The following is a 23,474-nucleotide window of genomic DNA, read 5'->3' on the forward strand; positions in this document are numbered from 1 at the left end:
TCATTTCTTTGTACTGTTTACTTCGTCTAGTAGAAGTAGATCTGTTGGCTTCCGATTAATAGTCAGTTTCCGACGTCCGAATATATATGCTCTTTATGAATATGGATTATTACTCTGTTTATCCATGTTCGCGTTTAAATCAGGTAACGAGATGCAGGTTGTTGTTAGTTAAATTCATAGTTTGTTATTTGTAGCTTTTCATCCGTACTTTGCTGTTTCTGGAAGATGGTCCCCACTGCATGTTACTTTCTGTTTAGTTAGATTAGGAAATCGTTTTCTAGGTCAAGGAAGTTCGTTTGAGATATTGAAGCTACGAGGATGTTTGATGTTTGCATGTTGTTCTTTGTTTCCTAGGTCTAGTGTTAGATTTTATTCCTAAGTCAAGTAATAGCTTTCCTCAACACTTGATCAGGTCGGCCTTGAAGCCTTGGTCAAGTGGTAATTCTGCACATTTAACACTTGTTTTGCGCGATAAACTGATCAAGTAGCATGTATTTCACCCATACACCGATGCATGAAATAGGCCCTATCAGCAGGGTGGTCAAGCGAACTGGTCAGATGGACCACAAGGTAATTGGTCAAGCGGTCACCAGGGTAACTGGTCCAGTGGAGGGCAGCCCAATTGGTCAGGCAGACATCAAGGCCCCCAGTCAAGCAGCTCCGGGAGGTAACCGAACAATCAAGTGGTGAGCTATGTTCCGCCACATCAGAGGGGAAATCAACAGCACCCAGGGTACCAACAATACCATCAGTCCCAGTATCAACCAGACCACTACGGGGCGTCAGACTACCCTCAGCCTAGCCATGGTGGAGGACCTTCGAATCAAAGATGTAACATGCACCCCAATGAAGGTTCGGCAGAAATGATGGTTCCGCACCATCCTAATGATGTGATGCGTGAGATTCAGGAGGCTTAGAAGGAGCAGAGGGCAGCGCTGGACATGCTTACAAAGCAGTTATCTCAAGTTGTCATGTCGCTGGGAGAGCTGAGAGACAACGAGGGGAAAATCCTTGCCACGGTGCAGCAGCCTGGGCGCGAGAACATTAGTGAAGTCTCCCTGAGGTTAGGGAAGGTATACTAGAGCCCCAGCCCACCTGCGGTAACACCATTATCTAAGCATGGACCAAGCCACGAAGAAGAAGGAGAGTCCAGCTCCACTAATCAAGCCAAAGGGAGAGACAAAGGGAAAGCGAAAATGGGCGGCGAGACCTCAGGAGAAAATCAAGGAGAAGAAGCTGAGAAGGTCAAGCCCTACCCATATCGTGGAATGATCACCAGGAAGAAAGACGCCATGATCGATGTGGCCAGTCTATTTAAAGTCGTGGAAGTCAAGGTGCCACTCTTGACGGCATTAAAGATGCCCCCAATCAGCAAATTTATAAAGTACTACCTGGCGGAGAAGGTCAATGAAGAAGGGAGAATGATTACAGATGAAAATGTCTCTGTAGTGATCAAGCATAGTGACCTCCCATCAAAGAAGACCGACCCAAGGATGTTCACACTCCTAATTTCGATCGGAGATATTCTAGTGGAGCACGCAATGTGCGATTTAGGGGCATCCATCAATGTTCTGTCGTATGCTATCTACAAAAAGCTGGGAGAGGCCAACCTCGTCGATGTACGACTGGCCAACAAATTTTGCATTCACCCGGAGGGGATTCTTGAAGATGTAATAGTGAAGGTGAACAACTTTCTGTACCCAGCCGACTTCTTCGTCATCAAGATGACAGAGCCAGCAGCGAAGGAGTCCAGCAGAGTTCTACCGGGAAGACTGTTCATGTCTACGGCAAGTACTATAATAGACGTCCGTAATGGGACGATCAGTTTGGATTTCAATGGAGAGCAATTCACGTTCAACATTGACGATGAAGGGGTTGGTAGCGGAAGCGTGCGTTCTAACGGATCACATAATACGGATCTATTTAGCAGATTATTCAGACAAAATCTATTCGCGTAATTGTCACATGTATCATGCTCATAACTTGAATTCCATACATGCTTTAGCACAAAAATCCCTAAAACATGCTTGCTACGGAGTTAGCCAATTTACCTCGTTGATTCTCCAAAGAATTGTCGATTGCTTGAGCCTTCTCCACGATGATCTTCAATACTAGACCACAGATCTTCTGACTGGTGTCCCGAACTGTATTCCGAAATCAGGGTGGGCTGATCTTATCGAAATACTAGGACTCGAATAAAGCAGACAGAACATTCTCACGGAGGAGAAAAGAAGAAGAAAAATTCGTTCCTCTTCTAATTAGAGAGAGGGACGAAAATTCTGTAATGAAATTCATCAATCTTTCTGTCTCTTTTATTCTCCTATTTATAATAGTTCAAATTGGGCCCAGTCAGGGATCTATGGAAGGCTTTGGATATGGGCTCCCCCAATTAGCTTTTTACTAATTAAATTGAACCCACAATTTAATACAAGCTTATATTTGAATATTACTAGCAGTCACTACAGACGTAATATTGAACTTCCTCTCCAAATCCGAAATTACAAGTAATCCGGGTTTCCACTTTGTTTATTATTTATTTCCCGCGCTTAAGATAGAAATGTCCATTAATTAATTAAAGTCTGCTTTGGACTTAATTAATTTACATCTTATTAATTCCAAGAGTGGACTTAGCAAGAAACACTTATTTATTAATCATGGAATAATTAAATTCCAACTGGCCAGTTTCCGAATAATAAAACATTGTTCAAGCTCCTCTTAAGGACATTATCAAACGAGACTCACCTCGCGCACGATTCAACATAATAGCAATCCTAGCACCGCTAGATAATGATCACCACTACCCAATATACCTGGATCGTTGGGTGACGAAAAACCCGCACCTTTGGTAAGTCAAAGTAGTAGATACTCAATATCGTATGCTCAATGCTAACGTACATTGATTAAGAAATAAATATTTATCAAGACCTCGTCTTTCAGTAGATAGCATAAAGACACGTCTTGCTGTTAGATCCATTCAGTGCTAAACCACACCAACGTCATTTTATTTCAATAAGGCTTAGAAATAATCGGACTGACATTGCAACCTTTCACGATAGGTAGCCAAAGCCTATCTAGGTTGTGAAATTCTTCTTTTTCTTTTGCAAAGCATTGCATAGAACCGACTGTAGTTACCTTAAAGTGGACGACGCCCACAACCAGTCTACTAAGCAAAAGACTTAGGCTTTGTTTACTTCTTATGCATTTAAATGTTTATAAAACATCTTATAAATGCAAAAGTAAACACAATGTAATAATATACTGATTCTATTCATGCAAACTGCTCGAATAATACTGAATCGGGTTAAAAGTGTATTGTAGAGTTTTTCCGTATACAAGCAAGATTCCTATTCGTGCGAATTTGCTCGAAACATGCCTCTCAGTATACTAAACCCTAACAATCTCCCACTTATACTCAAAACATGTTTTCGAGTATACCCACTGCCAAAAACTCTTCCACTTATACACAAAGCAGGTATTGGAGCTAGATATATCGAACTACCATTCATTTCATATCATGTTTGAAACATGTTGCCACAAAGGCATTTTTCTGTGAAAAATCTGCTTGGTTGTTCTCTGATAATATATTTTGCGTCACTATGTCTTTGCTGCGTACTTGATCTTTAATTAATTTCATCTCTCTATGTGGTTGCTTAGCTTATGATCTCGTGTTCCTCTTGAGTTAGCCTTTGCTAGCGTAAAAATACTCATAGGCATACTCAAACTTACGATTAAAGCTACTAGGAGTATACTCCTAATGTAAACACATAAACTGAGGATGACTTACTCGATCACTGATTAGTCATAAGATTTAGTCAGTGTAACCCTAAGGACATTACATGAATGACTGGTAAACTAGAATATAGCGATTAGTCTTTCTCAAGTACTATGGTATATTCATTACCTCAATCAAAGTCCTTTGCCATGGTTAATATGATATATACTTGCTATGCAAAAGTACAACTAATATCAAACTTAGTACACATCATAGCATACATGAGACATCTATCTGCAGAACTAGTTTCATAATTCTTGTTCTCACTAAGCGACAAACGACACTTGACTAGAGACAAGACAATTCCATCTTGAAAGGTAAAAACATTTGCATGGAAATTCTAATGCTAAAATGTTCCAAGCTATGTGTAGATATAGGATTCCTAAGAGAATCTCTACATTCTTTCTAGCAATCTTAAAGACTTAGATGCTTAGAATGTAATTAGTTTCTCTTAAATCCTTTATCTTAAACTGGGTAGACAAACAGTTTCCTACGCTAGATGTAAATCTTAGTTGTTTGCAACTTTTATAGATTTCATCATCGTAGAGTACCAATAATACCATATTTAATGCACTTTCAACTTCCTTGTGCATACTACACACTTAAAGAGCACATGTCAAATTCCAAACATTTGACAATCTCGACAAAACACTTATCTCTGATTTAGATGCTTACCTAAGACCACAAAGGTCTTCATAAGCTTCCAATCATGTGTTTATTGCCCTCTATTACATACCTATTAGGATGTTCCATGTAGATGATTTCTTCAAGACTTCTATTAATAGAAAGTTGTCTTGACAATCATGATACATACATTCTAATTATGTAAGTGCTGATAGACAATAGGATCGAACAAATCTTGGCACAACGACAGCGAGAAGATGATATTTCTCTTTGGGCATAGCCCATTGTTATTGTCTAGCCATTTGAGATCCACATTTACACTTGCAAATGTACTAGCTCCCACTGACTGACACAATCTGTAGGTAGTATTGCAAGTCTTGTAAAACATGTTGTCTATTTAAGATTGTAGTTTGGAATCTATCACCTTTCCTAGGATGAATATCCAAATGAATCAATTCTACATTGTAGTTAAAGGGAATATGTTCAAGTTAATCCAAGACCGAGTCTTGCGACACTCTTAGACCCATGAACTTGTTGTGTTCCTAGGAACGCTCTCACTACGACATGGTTCTAACAATCTTAGGTGTTGAAGTTGATTTTATTAGTGCATAAGCTTTTAATGGTATTAGTCTTTGGTAACGTGGTAAATTCGATATCTCTCTCTGTACTGAGAGTTATCACGCTGTTAGGCTTTTAGTTCATTTCTTGATCTTCATACAAGAATTCTATCTTTGAAGATTACAGAACTAATAATCTTACATCATTTGGGACAACCTTAAAACATACCTCAGTACTCAAATCCAATTACTTGGATACCTTTCCAACATGTTTTGGAACAACATTACACCTTGAGATGTGCTAGACTAGAGTCGCTCTAGTCCACAACTTGTGTTTTGTAGAAGGTACTGATGATGGTAGTTTCTTTAAGGTGTATCTCGTTGTATCTAACGTTTATCCCATTAATGATAAGATTTTCATGAGTACAACTCATCACTTGATCAAACTTGTCTTAGAAAGACTTTGATTCCATCTTACATAACTATCCCATTCTATGAAAGAATGCTTGGATTCGTTAATGGAGATTAGACTCCCACTACTGATCATAACTCTTTGCTCGTCTCCTAATTGGTGTAAATCATTGAGACTTGCTAGTCTTTCTACGTTGCACTTCTATAAGTATTATGAATCAAATGATTCTAACTCATAGTGCATCGAAAAGACATTCTCGACTTTCAAGCTATTTAACAAGTTGTTAAAATCTTGATAGTCTAGATCAGTTTGAACAATAACTAAGTATTTTCTTGTCCTTAAGACTAAGAGCCATAAATACTTTTATCATTCATTGTTTAAGAAGTTGATGTGTTGTTTAATGCTCAATCTTGTTGCATCTATATTGTTTCAATACTATGATGTCTTAATCATCAACCATAAAACAATAATTGAGCATTAATAGCTCCCACTGCAACAAAACATAACTGCATCAAGATCTCTTACCTAGAAGTTGCATTGTCATGTAAGTCATTGTCCTTCTTTAAAAGAGGTCAATCTAACTTGCAAAGCATCTTCACTCGCTTTAAACAAACTTTGATGACAATTCAGGCTTTCCTATTTCCATATCTAGTCTTTTGTTCATATGAACTAGGACTTAGGAAAAATGCAGCCTATATGAATTCTTCATCTATCATGTTACTTTCCTCTAACAGTAATATAACGACTAATATTCTGAAGGTTTTCTACTTTTCGGTTAAACCTTCTTTTAGTCATTTCTTATTACTCCATGCGATGACTTGAGTCAGAAACTATTTGAGTGATCAAACGATTCCTCAAAATATTCTGTCCCATTTGGATATTCCAATCGAATCATCTAGACAGATTCTATTGATATCCATCTTTCATCGTCAATAACCAAGACTTGTCATGCTACTTAAAAGAAAATAGCTTGACCGTATTCCTTAAGAACTCATCAAGTACATGCAAAAAGCATTCTCGAACAATCTTCGTGGAATTATGCCGAGGAAATGGAGGACATGAATCATTGAGTATAAACTCCCAGTTTTAGCGATGAGAATCATATCCATTTACATTTCTAGTCTACATAATTTTGGCATTTGAGTTTATACCTTTAAGATCGCAGACAAAATATAAATGACATAATGAAGATTTGGCAAATAAACTTATTATCGCATACTCATGCTCAATACATAATCGCAAATAACCACAAAACAATTATGTATCTTGCAACTGTAAAATTAAAATTTTGTACCCTCCAGAGGAAGTCAATACGCATTAAAATCTTACAATTTTTCTGGTCACAACACCGACGAATAGTCCAGAGACCACAGAGTGGCATGACCGCCTAATGTTGCCTAAGCACGACCACCGAATTTAGCATTACAGAGTCTCATTTCTACAACACACTCATATAACAATGCTCATGTGCTGCTAACAAGATCAAGCTATCTCATAAATCCTGTGTGAACTTCTGAATCTCGCAGTTTCTTAGGATTATTGTCCCCACAGAGCAGGTGGCGATAATATTGGAAACCACATTCTAGTTCATACTATTTATTTTCGAGAAATCCGCCCTCATGAACTCGCTATTTCTAAGGATTATTGTCCCCACAGAGCAGGTGGCGATAATATTAGAAAAAAGCTTCATAAATTGCAGACCAATTGATGGAGACCATATACAACGCACTTGTTGTAATTATCGCTTAGATATTTTATATGGTTTTTGCATAATTATCACACAAGCAGATAAAGCAGATAATCCACTTACAATGATAAACACCAAATAAACAGATAAATCCATTTAATGCATGGCATTTAAACACGCTGGATGATTAATGACAATTATTTAATGTTTATCTTGGATAATAATTATCCAAATTCATTTAGGATTTATCAAGATAGTGTTAACTATCTAAGTCCACTTAGGATCATTCTAGATTTTATTTCGATAAAATCAAATCCTTCAATTCAAGATAACGTTGATATAGGATTATCATTATTTAAATCGTTCTATGATATTACTAGATAGAAATAATTCCATCATAATCCATACGATAAATAAAATCCAATCAACCAAGATTTATACAAATCTTATTTCTATTATAATAGATATCTAGAATATATCATACATTACTTAGGATTTCTTTGGATAAATAATTTTATCTAAATCCAATAAATAAGGATTTTGTTATATATTATCTTTATCCTAATCTATCTAGGATATAAATCCAAAAGATAAGGATAACTTGGATTAAAGCTTATTTTAATCCATCTAAGATTTGTCTATTCAAATCTATAGGATAAAATAAATTAATATTAATATTAATCCTAATCCATCTAGGATTTATTCTTGGAGTAAATCCATATAAATCCATAGAATTAGATAATATTATATTATAATTATTCAAATCTATCTAAGATTTATCTAGGGATAAATCCATATAAATCTATAAGATAAGGATAAAATATTATTTTATCACTATCCAAATCCATCTAGAATTTATCAATGAATAAATTTATATAAATTCATAGGATAAGAATAAAATAATATTATCATTATCTAAATCCAACTAGGATTCATCTAGGAATAAATCCATATAAATCCATAGGATATAGATAAATATTAGATTATTATTTTCCAAATACAACTAGGATTCATCTAGGAATAAAATCCATATAAATCCATTTATTATGGAAAGAATCTAATTAATCCAAGATTTGATTCATAATCAAATCTCATATAATATATAAAATTCATAAAAGATATATTCAAATCTTATTTCCAAATTCATCTTGAATATTTTCCAAAATAAAATCCAAGAATCTAGGGAAATCTTCCCAAAAGATTTTATTTCCATTAAATAATAATATTTTAATGATATCTTTTAATAAAATAATTAAATAATCATTAAAATAATCCTTCATCGTTATCTCATCGTACGAGGTTCTCACGAACGATGAACGCTGAAAATCCGACGAGTTCGTCGTCGGATCACGACGCACACGGCGTCGCAGTCTGCTGCGCGTAAGGGCGCGCCTGCACTCGGTCGTCTCGACCATCGGGTGGCTCGGTTCCTCGGCTAGCTCGTCGCTTCCGTCTTCGGCCAGCATCACGCAGGGGCGCTCGCTCTCGGCCGACTGACTTGACGAGTATCGCAGTCTCTCGGTGTCCTGGTACATCGGGTGGCGCAAGCTCTCGGCCAGCGGCGCGCTCAAAGACGCCCCAACTCTCGGCCAGCCCGACCGCCCATCTCGGCCCTCCCGAGCCCCGATTCTCCCACTGCCTCAGCCAGCCCTGCGCACGACGGCGCACAGCTCTCGGCCAGTGGCTCAAGAGTCGGGTCCTACCGCCTAGGGTTCGGCTTGGCGTCTCGGTGCCTCAGTAGGTTCTCGGTCGAACCGCCTTACTGCGTCAGCCTCCGTGTCGCACACGATGCATGTCCGTCTGGGGCGTGCGATCTCAACCAGCGGCGCGCACGAGCCCATGCTCGTTTGCACGTCGCCCCCTGATCATGGCTCCCTGGCTCCCACAGTCTCGACTACCCTACCTCGATCGCGCGTGGTGCGATCCATCTCGGCGCGAGCGCCGACGGATGGCACGTCTCGTACGATCGAGAAATTCAAGTTCCTTGATTCGATAGTTCTTGAGTTTATCATGCATAAAAATTAAACAAAACACCAAGAACATGCTTCGAAATCAATTAACGCATGCATACATGAATTTCACTAAATTTAAATCCAAATAATTAGAGTAAAAAACTTGCTCTGATACCAACTGAAGGGGTTGGTAGCGGAAGCGTGCGTTCTAACGGATCACATAATACAGATCTATTTAGCAGATTATTCAGACAAAATCTATTCGCGTAATTGTCACATGTATCATGTTCATAACTTGAATTTCATACATGCTTTAGCACAAAAATCCCTGAAACATGCTTGCTACAGAGTTAGCCAATTTACCTCGTTGATTCTCCAAAGAATCGTCGATTGCTTGCGCCTTCTCCACGCTGAACTTCAATACTAGACCACGGATCTTCTGACTGGTGTCCCGAACTGTATTCTGAAATCAGGGTGGGCTGATCTTATCGAAACACTAGGATTCGATTAAAGAAGACAGAACTTTCTCACGGAGGAGAAAAGAAGAAGAAAAATGTGTTCCTCTTCTAATTAGAGAGAGGGACGAAAATTCTGTAATGAAATTCATCAATCTTTCTGTCTCTTTTATTCTCCTATTTATAATAGTTCAAATTGGGCCCAGTCAGGGATCTGTGGAAGGCTTTGGATATGGGCTCCCCCAATTAGCTTTTTTACTAATTAAATTGAACCCACAATTTAATACAAGCTTATATTGGAATATTATGAGCAGCCACTACAGACGTAATATTGAACTCCCTCTCCAAATCCGAAATTACAAGTAAGCCGGGTTTCCACTTTGTTTATTATTTATTTCCCGCGCTTAAGATAGAAATGTCCATTAATTAATTAAAGTCTGCTATGGACTTAATTAATTTACATCTTATTAATTCCAAGAGTGGACTTAGCAAGAAATACTTATTTATTATTCATGGAATAATTAAATTCCAACTGGCCAGTTTCCGAATAATAAAACATTGTTCAAGCTCCTCTTGAGGACATTATCAAACGAGACTCACCTCGTGCACGATTCAACATAATAGCAATCCTAGCACCGCTAGATAATGATCACCACTACCCAATATACCTGGATCGTTGGGTGACGAAAAACCGCACCTTTGGTAAGTCAAAGTAGTAGATACTCAATATCGTATGCTCATTGCTAACGTACATTGATTAAGAAATAAATATTTATCAAGACCTCGTCTTTCAGTAGATAGATCCATTTAGTGCTATACCACACCAACGTCATCTTATTTCAATAAGGCTTAGAAATAATCGGACTGACATTGCAACCTTTCACGATAGGTAGCCAAAGCCTATCTAGGTTGTGAAATTCTTCTTTTTCTTTTGCAAAGCATTGCATAGAACCGGCTGTAGTTACCTTAAAGTGGACGACGCCCACAACCAGTCTACTAAGCAAAAGACTTAGGCTTTGTTTACTTCTTATGCATTTAAATGTTTATAAACATCTTATAAACTCAAAAGTAAACACAATGTAATAATATAATGATTCTATTCGTGCAAACTGCTCAAATAATACTGAATCGGGTTAAAAGTGGATCGTAGAGTTTTTCCGTATACAAGCAAGATTCCTATTCGTGCGAATTTTCTCGAAACATGCCTTTCAGTATACTTAACCCTAACAGAAGAAGCAATGAAGAGGCCAGCAGATAGTGAAAACATGTATTCAATGGATGTGACTGAGCCGCTGGTACAGGAGTATCTGGAGGAGGAGTTCCTACAAAGGCAGTTCACAAACTCCGCCGCGGACGAGGAAGTTGAGAAGGAAATCACAGACTGGTATGAGGCAATCAACGTGGGAAAGATGGATGATCAAGCCATCGCGAAAGCGGTGATGCACTTCTGCGAGCGACCGCGACCAGCTGGGTCAAGCAAGATCGCTCAAGTGTCTAGCCTCGAGAAGCTGCCTGATCAAGGCGGTCAGCTGAGAAAAGAAACGGAAGAAAACCCCCTGCCTACTGAAGTACCCACACCCGCTAAGGAATTGAAGCCACTTCCCGCACATTGAAGTACGCCTACCTGGGGGAGAATGAGACACTGCCAATTATCATCAACAGCCAGCTGACCCAGGGGCAGGAAGACAAATTGCTAGAAGTACTGAGGTGCAATCAGAAGGCCATATGGTGGAAGTTGACAGATCTGGTAGGCATCAACCCAGATTTATGCATGCACAATATCAGATTGGAAGAAAGAGCTAAACCCCATCGTGACCAGCAGCGTAAACTCAACCCCAACATGAGGGAAGAGGTACTCAAGGAGATAGTCAAGCTGGTCTACATAGGAATCATCTACTCCATCCCGGATAGCAACTGGGTCAGTCCAGTACATATGGTGCCAAAGAAGGGCGGAATCCAAGTTGTAAAGAACGAGAAGAATGAGCTGATTCCGACACGGCCAGTCACTGGGTGGAGGATGTGTATTGATTACAGGAAGCTGAATGCGGCCACAAAGAAAGATCATTTCCCGTTTTCATTCATTGACCAGATGTTTGAGAAGTTAGCCAGGAAACAATACTTCAGTTTCCTCAATGGGTACAGTGGCTATTTCCAGATCGCGGTGAATCCAGAGGACCAAGAGAAGACCACTTTCACCTGCCCTTTTGGCACCTACGCCTACAGAAGAATGTCATTTGGCCTCTGCAATGCCCCAGGCACCTTCCAAAGATGCATGATGAGCATCTTCTCTGTTTTGTTGGAGGATTGTATAGAGATCTTTCATTGACGATTTTACCGTCTATGGGGACACATTTGATCAAGGGCTACATGGCCTAAACAGAGTGCTGGAGAGGTTCCGGGAGAAAGACTTTGTGTTAAACTTTGAGAAATGCCATTTCATGGTTACCGAAGGCATTGTCCTGGGCCACGTCGTGTCAAGCAGAGGGATCGAAGTGGATCAAGCCAAGGTGGCAGGCATAGCGAAGCTCCCGTACCCGACAAATTAAAAGGAGATTTGGGCCTTCTTGGGTCATGCGGGCTTTTACAGACGATTTATCAAAGATTTTGCGAAGATAGCCCAGTCCTTGACGAGGCTGCTCTAGAATGATGTGGAGTTCAAGTTTTCCGATGCCTGCAAGGCCGCTTTCCAGCTATTGAAGGACAGACTGATCAGTTCTCCGATCATCCACGCCCCCGACTGGAGTCGCCCCTTCGAGGTGATGTGCGATGCAAGTGATTACGCAGTAGGGGCGGTTCTGGGTCAAAGAATCGATGGGAAAAGCTATGTTATCTTCTAAGCTTCAAAGACTCTCAATCAAGCGCAGAAGAATTATGATACGACAGAGAAGGAGATGCTGTCGGAAGTCTATGCCTTCGAGAAGTTCAGACCCTATCTGCTGGGCTAGAAAGTGATTGTCTATACCGATCACGTAGCGATCAAATACCTCCTGGCTAAGAAAGAGTCAAAGCTGCGCTTGATCAGGTGGGTACTCCTGCTACAAGAGTTTGACTGGGAGGCAGTCGACAAGAAGGGCAGTGTGAATAGAGTGGCTGATCATTTAAGCCGAATCATACAAGAAGACAATGGAGAAGCCATTTCTGACGCCTTCCCTGAAGAGCACTTGTACCTGATCAAGTCAACGTCCAGTCTGCAGTCTATTAACCAAGTTGAGAGGATAAATCAAATTGAGCAAAGGAGAGAGATCCACAGGCAGATGGAGCCATGGTTCGCTGACATGGCCAACTATCTGGTGACGGGCGAGCTGCCCAGAAACTCAAGTGCGACTCCCGCTATTTCTACTGGGACGATCCTTATATGTGGAAGATGGGAGCTGATCAAGTCATCCGACCCTGCATACCAGATTGGGAACAAGAGGACGTATTGGTCCACTGCCACACGCTAGCTTGTGGCGGTCATTTCGGTCCGAAGAAGACAGTGAGAAAAGTGCTTGACAACGGGTTCTATTTGCCCTCCCTTCATAAAGACGCCTATGAATTTTGCAAGAGATGCCCCCAATGCCAGCTGACTGGAGGGTTTTCTGCGAGAGATGAGATGCCACAGATCCCCGTAATAGTGTGCGAAATCTTCGATGTATGGGGGATGGATTTCATGGGACCCTTCCCATCATCGGGAGGGAATCTTTATATTCTAGTGGTAGTGGACTACGTGTCCAAGTGGATAGAGGCTAAGGCGACAAGGACGTTTGAGTCCAAGGAGGTGGCAAAGATTTTAAAATCAAATATCTTTACCCGGTACGGGGTACCACGAGCATCATCTCTGATCAAGGAACTCACTTCGTCAACCGGACCATTGAAGCTTTAATGAGAAGATACGGCGTCCACCACTGACTGTCCACGCCTTACCATCCCCAATCAAATGGCCAAGCTGAGGTGTCTAACCGGGAGATCAAGGCGATTTTGGAAAAGACGGTAAACCCCACAAGGAAGGATTGGAACCGTCGACTGGAGGACGCGCTCTGGGCGTACAAAACTGCCTTTAAGACGCCTATCGGAATGTCCCCTTACCGTCTGGCTTTCGGGAAAATGTGTCATTTACCTGTGGGAATCGAGCATCAAGCCTTCTGGGCCATCAAAAAGATGAATCTGAATGCTGAGTCATGTGCTGAAGAAAGGAAATTGCAGCTGCAAAAGCTTGAAGAGCTCCGCCTTGACGCGTACGACTCTGCCATGTGGTATAAAGAAAGGACAAAAATGTGGCATGACAAGAACCTCCGCAAGAAATAGCTCAAGGTGGGACAGAAGGTGCTGCTTTTCCAATAAGGACTCAAGTTGATGCCTGGAAAGTTAAGGTCAAGGTGGATAGGCCCCTATACCATCATCGCCATACGAGCAAATGGAGCAATCGAACTCTAAGGGAGCAACCCTGATTCGTCTTCCTTTTTGGTGAATGGGCATAGAGTGAAGACTATAGAGATGGAACTGAGGTTTGCGTGGTGAACGATATTCCACTGCTCATGCCTAACTCATGTGAACGCATGTATAAGAAGTGACTGAGTATTCTTGAGTAATCTGCTTGATCAAGCAACTGATTTCTAAACCTACAAACTGATCAAGTGACGTCCTAAGGGCACTCAGTCAATTCCTTGGTAGTTTAGTGTAAATATTTTTCGTAGTATTAACTTTAAACACTTAGGAAATTAAAAATTAAAAAAAGAAGAAGAAATTGATCAAGTGGTTATTAATTGAGTATTCATCCTAGGAGCGTAGTTGAGGAGAAATTGGATTATGGAGATACAGGAGAGTGTGGAGTGCCCCCGCCGATTCCCTAGACCTGAACTATTTGACATGGATTTCTTTTTTAGAATACAGGTACTGGAGAAGACGCGAGGAGGGAAGTGATGATGCAGCTCGTGGAGAACTCCCACACCAACCTGGTCCTGATGACTAGGATTGGGACGGTGATGGAGAGGATGCTGGAAAAATTCCGCGATCCAGCTGGCCCCTTGGCGCAACAGCCCTGCACAAGGCGCCCACCACCTCCCTCTGCAAGCTCTCCCCAAGGAAGGCGTACCTCCACTCCGACCAAGCCATCCGCTGTTTCTCCTATTCAGCAATCCAAGAAGAACTAGAATATCACCCTTACCCAGCTCGTTCAAATTCAAACAATTTCTATTTTTATTTTGTTTTTGGTCTGTAAATATACTTTGATCCGTTTCACACTTAGACCTGTGACTGGTCTAAGTATGAGAGGTTTATGGATTCTCTGCTCTTTTAACTGCCTACGTGTTTTGTTCTTTGTTTTGCCCAGTGTCTGGTCTATGTGTGAGAAGTTTTCCCTAATTTGTTATCTCTGTGCCGCTGCCTAACCCTTTTTTCCACTGCATCAAGCCACTCGAGGGCGAGCTATTATGCAGTGGGAGGGGGGAGGGTTATCCTAATTGAAATCATACATGTCAAACTATGAAAATGCAAACTATCAGATAGAATTAATTAGGGCAGTATGCATGGAATTGGATAAATGAAAGATATGAATGTCTGGGGAAGAGTAAGAAAAAGGACACAGTATGTTTACATGTGAAACTTGATTGCCTAACTTGATCAGTTTGAATGACGTAAGTATGATGGAAATGATCAATTCTAAAACCTTCTGTGAAGCCTCTCTAAAATGCGAGTTATAAGCCAAAGTAGAACACTTTCTACTATTTTTACAAAGAAAAAAATACGAGAGGCTACTTTTTGATATTTAGATGAAAATTGCACAAGTAGTAAAGACTAAGGCATTAGGACTTAACCAATTGAGTCATTTCGTCCTTCGTTTCATGAATCCGCCTCGTCGAACAAGGCACCCCTTAGTAAACCAAATCGAGCCGTATACACTTTTACCCGTCTTTTGAAGCCTTAAAACCAAAAATTTACATTTTGTAACACATGAGAACAAGGGGTCGAGAGATGAATTATTATAAAAGAAAAGGGGACAGCGATAGAAAGGCCGAAATAAAAGGGTAGCTGATAGGGCCTATTTCATGCATCGGTTTATGGGTGAAATACATGCTACTTGATCGGTTTATCGCGCAAAACAAGTGTTAAATGTGCAGAATTACCACTTGACCAAGGCTTCAAGGCCGACCAGATCAAGCAAGTACAAAGGCGATAAAAGGCTCAGAATCGGGGGAGTTGATCAAGGGGAGCGATCAAGCAGTTAGGAGGGGACCACGGGCTTCTGGAAGAAGAGCACGTGAGGAAATGAGCTGGATACAGCGCATTATTCTGTTATCAAGGATGACGTTCTAGAAGGGGACACGTGCTGGAATATGAGACGCAAGGACGAAGCTGAGTCATGAATTTGTTACCAAAAAACGTCGACATTCTAGAAGAACAGCACGTAGCAATCAATGAGTCGCTCGTTCTCAGAATGAGTGAATATTCCCTAACAAGATCGTTATTCAGCTGGAGGCCGAATCGAGCTTATAAATAGAGGGTGTGCCACCACAAAGAGAAGAGAGACTTTACTTTCCGCCTAGTTTAGTTTGGCATAGTTATCTAGCGTAGTCTAGTTCTCTAGCTTAGTTTAGTTTAATTCTCTAGCTTAGTTAGATAGCTTAGTTAGAAGGGTGACCCAAGGGAGCGCTGCAGAATACTCATTTCTGTTAGCGTGACTTAAGTTTCCCGCTGAGATTCTTCTCAGTTTACCGCTTTCTTAGATTCCAAGTGTTTAGTTTAATTTCACGCTGTAATCAGTGTTTAGTTTAATCAAGTTATTTTCGCTTTAAATCTGCGCATTTACTTTTATGTTGTTTCCTGCAAAACACTTGACTCAGTAGTTAGAATTCCGTTGATCAAGCTAGCTAGTTTAAATTCTGTCTAGATTAAAACAGTAGTTAAAACTCCCAAATTAAAGCGTGGCAGTAGCCAACCCCCCTGTTCACTACTCACACACTCGACACACCAACTTCCCTGTGGGATACCCCGAACTTGCCGCTTTACTGTTAAAGTTGTACAAAATTGGGAGTTATAAATTACTTTGGCAAGGTGGAAAGGGCGAGAGCTAGAGTGCATTGATTAAGTGGCAACGACATTTGCTAACTGATCCAATCGGTTCGGTTATCACTCCATATAACTTGATCCACATTCAATTCGTGTTTTTGATCTCTTTCTTAGTCCCTCCAAAATGGCGCCGTTACCGGGGAAGCATGGTGTTACTTTATGTTTGTGCGTAGTGCGTATGTGTATATAATTTTGTTTCTCATTTTTTTGTTTTTGTTGTTGATGAGAAGGTACCACCAAGGCGATTACTGGAATCATCCCTTGATATACAGAAGAACTAACACTCAGTGGAGAGTCCAGGAAGCCGACGTTGTCATCACTCGTCGCAGAGCCGCATTAGAAGTAGCAGCAGCCACCGAGCAGAAAACACAACCACCACCAGAACGAACGGAAGCAGAGATGGCCGTTGTCATCGACGACTCGGGATCGGTTCTCTACATACTCATGATGAGAGAGAGCCCATGCATGCCATCACCGCTACTCCTGGGATGCGGACCATTGCCATCAAATCAGGAGTACTGGCCGTCTTGTCCCACTTCTATGGCCTTTCGAAGGAATGTCCGTATGCTTTTCTGGATGAATTCTGCCGGTACTGTGATATTCAGCCCGTGCCAGCTGGGTCCACATCCGAAGATTACAGACTCAAAGCTATTCCTTTTGTCTTGAAGGGGGACACGGGTGTCGGGCTGTCAAGGCTGCCGGAAGGATCCATCAGAACATGGGCTGAGTTTCGCATGATATTCCTCGATCGTTTCTTTCCAACATAAAAAACAAGTGCCCTAAAAAGGGAAATTACAGAAGCCAGACAGGAATACGACGAGCCCCTCGTCCAGTACTGGGATAGGTTCCAAGGGCTGCTTCAAGCATGCCCTAACCACAAATTGGGAGAGAAAGAAATCTACTCGATTTTCTATGGCGAACTCACGGTGGATAGCAAAAACGACATCAACCTCGCAGCACAAGGGGATTTCTCAAAAACCCTTTTTAGCCAAGCTAAGAATATTTTGGAGAGGCTGATTGAGGCTAAGCGGTCATATGAAACCTCTCGAGGGCAGTACAGGAGAGGAGCAGTGCACGCAACAGAGGCGCGCAATGATGAAAAGCTGGAGGCTCGATTCGAGCATATGGAGAAGAAACTGTTGGAAGCAGTAGAAAAAACGAGACCACCGCCACCACCTGCACCAAAAGAGACACAGGACGTACCGCAGCCGCCACCTTCAGATGAACATCATTACTATTACTGTGAATTTCCCCCTGTGGTAGAGCAAGTGAACGCAATAGGCCACTGGAACACAAATGGCAACTAGATCCAGGGGAAACAGAGAGATGCTTCGTGGAGGGACCACCCCAACTTCAGATGGACTGATCAGAATCAAAGCCAGCCACAACTATCCACACCTCAACAAGTACAACCCTTCGACGGGCAGTCCAACTGGCCAGCCCGAATCTTGGATAGACCAAACACAGGAGGAAATAGAATGCAGGGAGGTCAGGCAGGATGGTCAAGTGGACCTCAAGGGAACTGGTCAAGTGGAGGACAACCTAACTGGTCAAGCCGACAACAAGAAGGAGAATGGGGGTACCAACACCTAGCTCCTCAGTATGGCAACCAGGGTAGGCAACCAAGTAATCAAATGGTGATTTATGTCCCGCAGTACCACAGAGGAACCCAGCAATCCCAAGGGAACCTACAGTACTACCAAGGAAATCAACAAAACCATCTGTCCCAGAACCAACCAGAGCAATATGGATCTTCCGGTTTCTACCAACAAGGCCATGGAGGAGGCCGATTTAATCAGAGAAATAACAGGCTGCAAAATGAAGTTCCAGGGGATATGATGGTTCCACATCAGCCTCATGATGTTGTGCGGGAAATACAGGAAGCCCAGAAGGAACAGAGAGCCGCACTAAAAATGCTTACAAAACAGTTATCTCAGGTCGCCATGTCACTAGGCGAGCTGAGAGGTAATGATAGAAAGATTCCAGCTACAGTGCAACCTCCAGCAAGGCGAGAGAATGTTAACACAGTTTCTCTGAAATCAGAAGGAGTTTATCAGAGCTCAACTGCAAGTCTTAGTAAAAACCTTGAATCCAGCGCCCCTGATCAAGTCACAGCGAAAGAAGAGTCTAACATATGTGAACATGGTGCTGAAAAGAGAAGGAGGGTCGAAGCAGAGGAAGTAACCGGTGAGATCCAACCTGATGATCTTCCCTCAAAGAGAACTGACCCAGGAGTATTTACGCTCCCAATTTCTATAAGGAACGTTCAAATGAAGCACGCAATGTGCGATCTAGGGGCTTCCATCAATATTATGTCGTATTCTATATACAAGAAACTGGAGAATGCTAAGCTCATCCAAACCAATATGGAAATACAGCAAGCAGACGGGTCCTGCATCTACCCCGAGGGAGTTCTGGAAGATGAAATCGTCAAGGTGAACAGATTCATGTATCCCGCTGACTTCTTTGTTATAAAAATGACGGACCAGGAGCGGAGGAGTCTATTGGAATCCTTTTGGGGAGACCTTTCCTATCCACCGCTAACACAGTCATTGACGTCCGCCATGGGACAATTAATCTGGAGTTTAAAGGAGAGCGACTTACAGTCGGCATTAATGAAGCTGCAAGAGAGCCACAGGACAGAGAGAGCATATAAACAGTAAACGCTATCAGCCCTCGAAAAAAGGAGTATCCAAAAAGGGAATCCCTCAAAGAGCCACCGTCTGGTTCCGCTGAAGGCGAACAGCTAAAGAGAGAGGTAGCAGAATGGTACGATACGACAATGGCTGAAGCAATGGATGACCAAGCCATTGGAAGGGCAATTATGGAGTTTTGCCAGCCGTCACAACCAGCTGAGGCAAGAGAGATTACTCAGCCAAGAAGGGTCGAGAAACCACCAGACCAAGCCGCTCCATTAAAAGAAATGCTGAGGAAGGATCCCTCGTTTACAAGGAAACTATTTTCCGTACTAGCATCACCGATGGCATTCAAGGACCTGTCCAGTCAGACAGATCACAAGACAGTCAAACCACGATTGCATAGAAAGGAAGAATTACTCTTCCAACATCAACCCCAGCTGATGCCCAAGAACCAAAATTCAAACTGGCCGGAACATGGGACAGTTATGGCAAGACACACACATGTGGCAAAATTTCCTTACCTTATTAACCAGGGAAAGATCAGAATCTTGTTAAGGCATGCTAAGGGCCGTGGAGGACGTATCAAGGATTTCACCGGGGGAACGCAGATCCTGAAAAAGCTTCCCCAGGACGACATGGTGTTTAAACTTTCTGATGACTGCAAAGCCACGTTCCCATTCCTGAAGGAACAATTGATGAGTTATTCTATAATTCGTGGTCCTGACTGGAATCACTCCCTTGAGGTGATGTGTGAGACTAGTAATTGTGTTGTGGGAGCAACACTAAGTCGGAAAATCCAAGGGAAAAGTTATGTTTTCCTCTACGCATCAAAAGCAATGGGTCAGGCGCAAAGGAACTATGATGTAACAGAAAAAGAAATGTTATCGATAGTCTTTGCATTTGTGGCGTTCAGGCAGCACCTACTCGGTTCCAAGGTGACGGTGTATACAAACCAGGCGGCTATCAAATACCTATCATCGAAGAAGGGATCAAACCCGCATTTGATCAGATGGTTACTCCTTCTACAGGAGTTTGAATGGGAAGCAGTTGACAGAAAAAAATGTGAAAACATAAAGATCCATCAGGAAAGGAGGATTGATCAGAGAAACTGGGAGCAACGTAAACCTAAAAGGGCAAAGTTCGCAGGAAGGACTAACGGTTTGGAGCAAAGCGAGCTACCCGGAAAGAACGAAAGGAAGGCGTTTGTAGTGGATGACATTTCACTACCAATGCCTAGCTTGTACCAGTAAACAGGTATAGGAGTGATCGGGTATTCATGGATGGTCTGCTTGATCAAGCAATAATTTCTAAATCTAAATCTGATCAAGTAACATTCCAAGGAAACCCGATCAAATCCTTGTAAATAGTTTTTTTTATTAAGTGTGTTTAATTTTATTTTCGTTAATCAAAATTCGGAAGTGGGGGAAAGGAACTGATCAAGTGGAATAATTTGAGCTGTCATCGAGATTTAATGATTCACGTAATCAGTGCAATTTGAATTTAATTAGTGGAACAGTAATTGAGTTAATAAGAGCAGGTGATGACGAGACATGTGCAGTAAGAAGAGAGGTGTCAAGCGGCGCCGACTGTTGAAATGAAAGGACGTTCTAGAGAGAGGAAGGAAGCGTATCGGGGAAGCTTTGCCATCTGGCATTCTAAAAAGGCGTGCCAGTACACGAAAGGTCGCAGAGATATCACTAAGCGGAGATCTCAACAGTCGGAATTTGAGTATAAAATAGGGTTTTCCGGATCTCAGTTTCCATCAAATATCTTCAGAACCTTTGTGCTATCTTCATTCAGAAAGAAATGCAGGGCAATCAACTCGAGACCTCCAATACTTCCTCGTTTTCTTCAGGAGCCAGTCTCGACAGTAATAATCAGAGATCCTTTTCACCACCGAGTCCACCAACCACCAGAACCCCATTATCGCCTCCTAGATTCATCGGCCCATTCCAATATGTGGACCCGGCTGACATAAGGCGTGTGGACTCCGTACTCAGAAGTTTTCCCTTGGAGATTCACACCGCCCTAAAGGCTCACCCAAGGATTTCTCGGTCTAAGGACCCTGTTCCGCCACCACCAACAGAGGGGCTGCCTCGTCCCAATGATCTCCCTTTACGACGAAAGGAGGCAGAACTTAACCTTTCATCGACCACAGAAGAAGACTCCATCCTGAGAAGAACGCTCCACCAGGCAATGACCAGCTGCTTCTTGAAGCTGAGGGTTCAAGACAGTAAGTGGATGAGGAGAAAATCAAGAGATCGGAGCAGTCATTGAAGCAAGCAAAACTGTGGAGAGCAACCAGGTGAGAGCAGAGAAAGGGAGCAAGAGGAAGGGGGAAGAAAGTATCTTTCCTCCCCCTAATATGGGCAACCATACCAATTAAGGTATGAGGCTTACTAAAGCTGCCAGCAGGTCTTTTGCTTCCCCTCCCCGAAGGAGAAAAAGAATAAAAATACCAAGGATGAGGAGCTCCGATAAGCACGAAGCCGTAGAGGCAATAAGGAAGGCCGTGTAATGAAGGCAATAAGGAAGGAGCGCAACATTCCCCTGATTCAGCTATAAAGGCAGTACTATCACCCTTAACCTTGTTTCTTTGTGTAAATTGTGTACTCCAATCTCACACTTAGTCCTGTGTCTGGACTAAGTGTGAGAAGTTTATGGAAGTTGTTTTCTGTTTTGCCTATATCTGTTTTATTTCTATGTGGTTGTTAGCATGTTTTGATTACTGGCACTATCTCACACTTAGCCCAGTGTCCGGTCTAAGTGTGAGAAGTTTCCCTTGATTGTTGTTATGCTGTTTCCTGTGCCTAACCCTTCTTTCCACTTCATCCAGCCCCTCGAGGACGAGTTCATATGCAGTGGGGAGGGGGGACGGGTTAGTTACAGTAGAATCATACATGCTAAAAATTTTCAAAAACAAATTCCAGATAGTAATAAAATAGGCAATATGCATGAAATTGGATAAATGGAAGACTTGATTACTTCTTGGGAGAGTTAGAAAAAGGATTCAATATGCTCACATGTAAAACTTAATTGCAAAAGTTTGATCAATTTGAATGACGCAAGTATGATAGAAACGCTTAATTTCTAAACCAATTGTGAAACTTCTCTATATGTGAGTTATAAGCCAAAAGTAGAACACTTTCTACTATTTTTACAAAAGAAAAATTATGAGAGGCTGATTTTAATATTGAGATGAAAATTGCACAAGTAGTAATGACTAAAAGCATTAGGACTTAACCATTTGAGCCGTGTTCTTCCTTCGTTCCACAAACCCGCCTTATTAGTCAAGGCACCCCCTAGTTAGCCAATTCAAGCTTATACACTCTTTCCATTTCTTTAAAGCCTTAAAACCAAATTCAAAGTTTCATATCACATGAGGAAAGAGGGTCAAAGAGATGGAGTTTGTCAAGGGGTAACGAAAGGGGATAGCAAGAAAAAGGAGGGGCAGCCAGGTTGATCAAGTTAGACAATCGGGTTGATCATTGATCATATAAAAAAAGGAAAAAGGGCAGGAAATAGTTGTAACCTGACCCAGAAAATCAAAAGCAAAAAATAATATAAGGCTGAAGGTCGAAATCTGACCAAGAAGGAGCACCAAAGAAAAAAAATATATCCCAATTCTGATCCAGCGAGTCTAGGCAAATCTTTGGCTTTTTTACTCATGTGATTTTTCTTTAAAATTTTTTATTTTTATTTTTGAACTTAGAACCCCTAGGACCCCACCCTAATACGTTACTAACCTTGAGCCTCGTTACAACCTTAAAACAAGACCTTAAGGAACTATCTGTGCAGTCCGATTCAAGGTATTAATTTTATGGCAACATCGAGTGACTTCTCAGGTGAGGAATGAGTGACTAAGTGAATCCAACAGTGGTTTTTGAATTTAGCAATCTTGACAAGCTGACACCTTGATCAAGCAAAGGCGAAAGAGAATGAACACAAGCTACTGACAATGGATTGACCTCGACCTCGGGTATGATTGTTGGAAAATTATTCGGTCTAATGCATACATGTGAATACGTGTTTTTATCCTTAAGGTCTTGTTTTCTTTTCGTCTTTTCTTTAACTTAAAAAATAAATAAACCGTGCCTGAAATTTACCCTATCTTTTCTTTTCTTTTTCTTATACTTGGGGACAAGTATGTTTTAAGTGTGAGCAGTTTGATAGGGCCTATTTCATGCATCGGTTTATGGGTGAAATACATGCTACTTGATCGGTTTATCGTGCAAAACAAGTGTTAAATGTGCAGAATTACCACTTGACCAAGGCTTCAAGGCCGACCTGATCAAGCAAGTACAAAGGCGATAAAAGGCTCAGAATCGGGGG

General features: G+C 41.6%; 1 protein-coding gene across 1 annotated transcript; it reads left to right on the plus strand.

Annotated features, from left to right (window-relative positions):
* The first annotated feature begins 1,196 nt into the window (after positions 1–1,196).
* Positions 1,197–12,902, plus strand: LOC121800948. The gene is made up of 5 exons (XM_042200436.1): positions 1,197–1,878; positions 10,672–11,027; positions 11,075–11,765; positions 11,821–11,973; positions 12,433–12,902. The coding sequence occupies exons 1-5, from the start codon at positions 1,197–1,199 to the stop codon at positions 12,900–12,902; spliced, it is 2,352 nt and encodes a 783-aa protein (XP_042056370.1).
* The last annotated feature ends 10,572 nt before the right edge of the window (positions 12,903–23,474 follow it).

This window comes from Salvia splendens, chromosome 4 (assembly GCF_004379255.2).
Source record: "Salvia splendens isolate huo1 chromosome 4, SspV2, whole genome shotgun sequence".
Taxonomy (NCBI): Eukaryota; Viridiplantae; Streptophyta; class Magnoliopsida; order Lamiales; family Lamiaceae; genus Salvia; species Salvia splendens.

Bases quoted from the DNA above. Each gene is read 5' to 3' on its own strand.
- LOC121800948 (XM_042200436.1), top strand. From the start codon at position 1,197: ATGGGCGGCGAGACCTCAGGAGAAAATCAAGGAGAAGAAGCTGAGAAG. The intron at 11,766-11,820 runs GTATAGAGATCT...CATTTGATCAAG, and splicing joins CTCTGTTTTGTTGGAGGATT to GGCTACATGGCCTAAACAGA. The intron at 11,974-12,432 runs GCATAGCGAAGC...CCGATCACGTAG, and splicing joins GGATCAAGCCAAGGTGGCAG to CGATCAAATACCTCCTGGCT.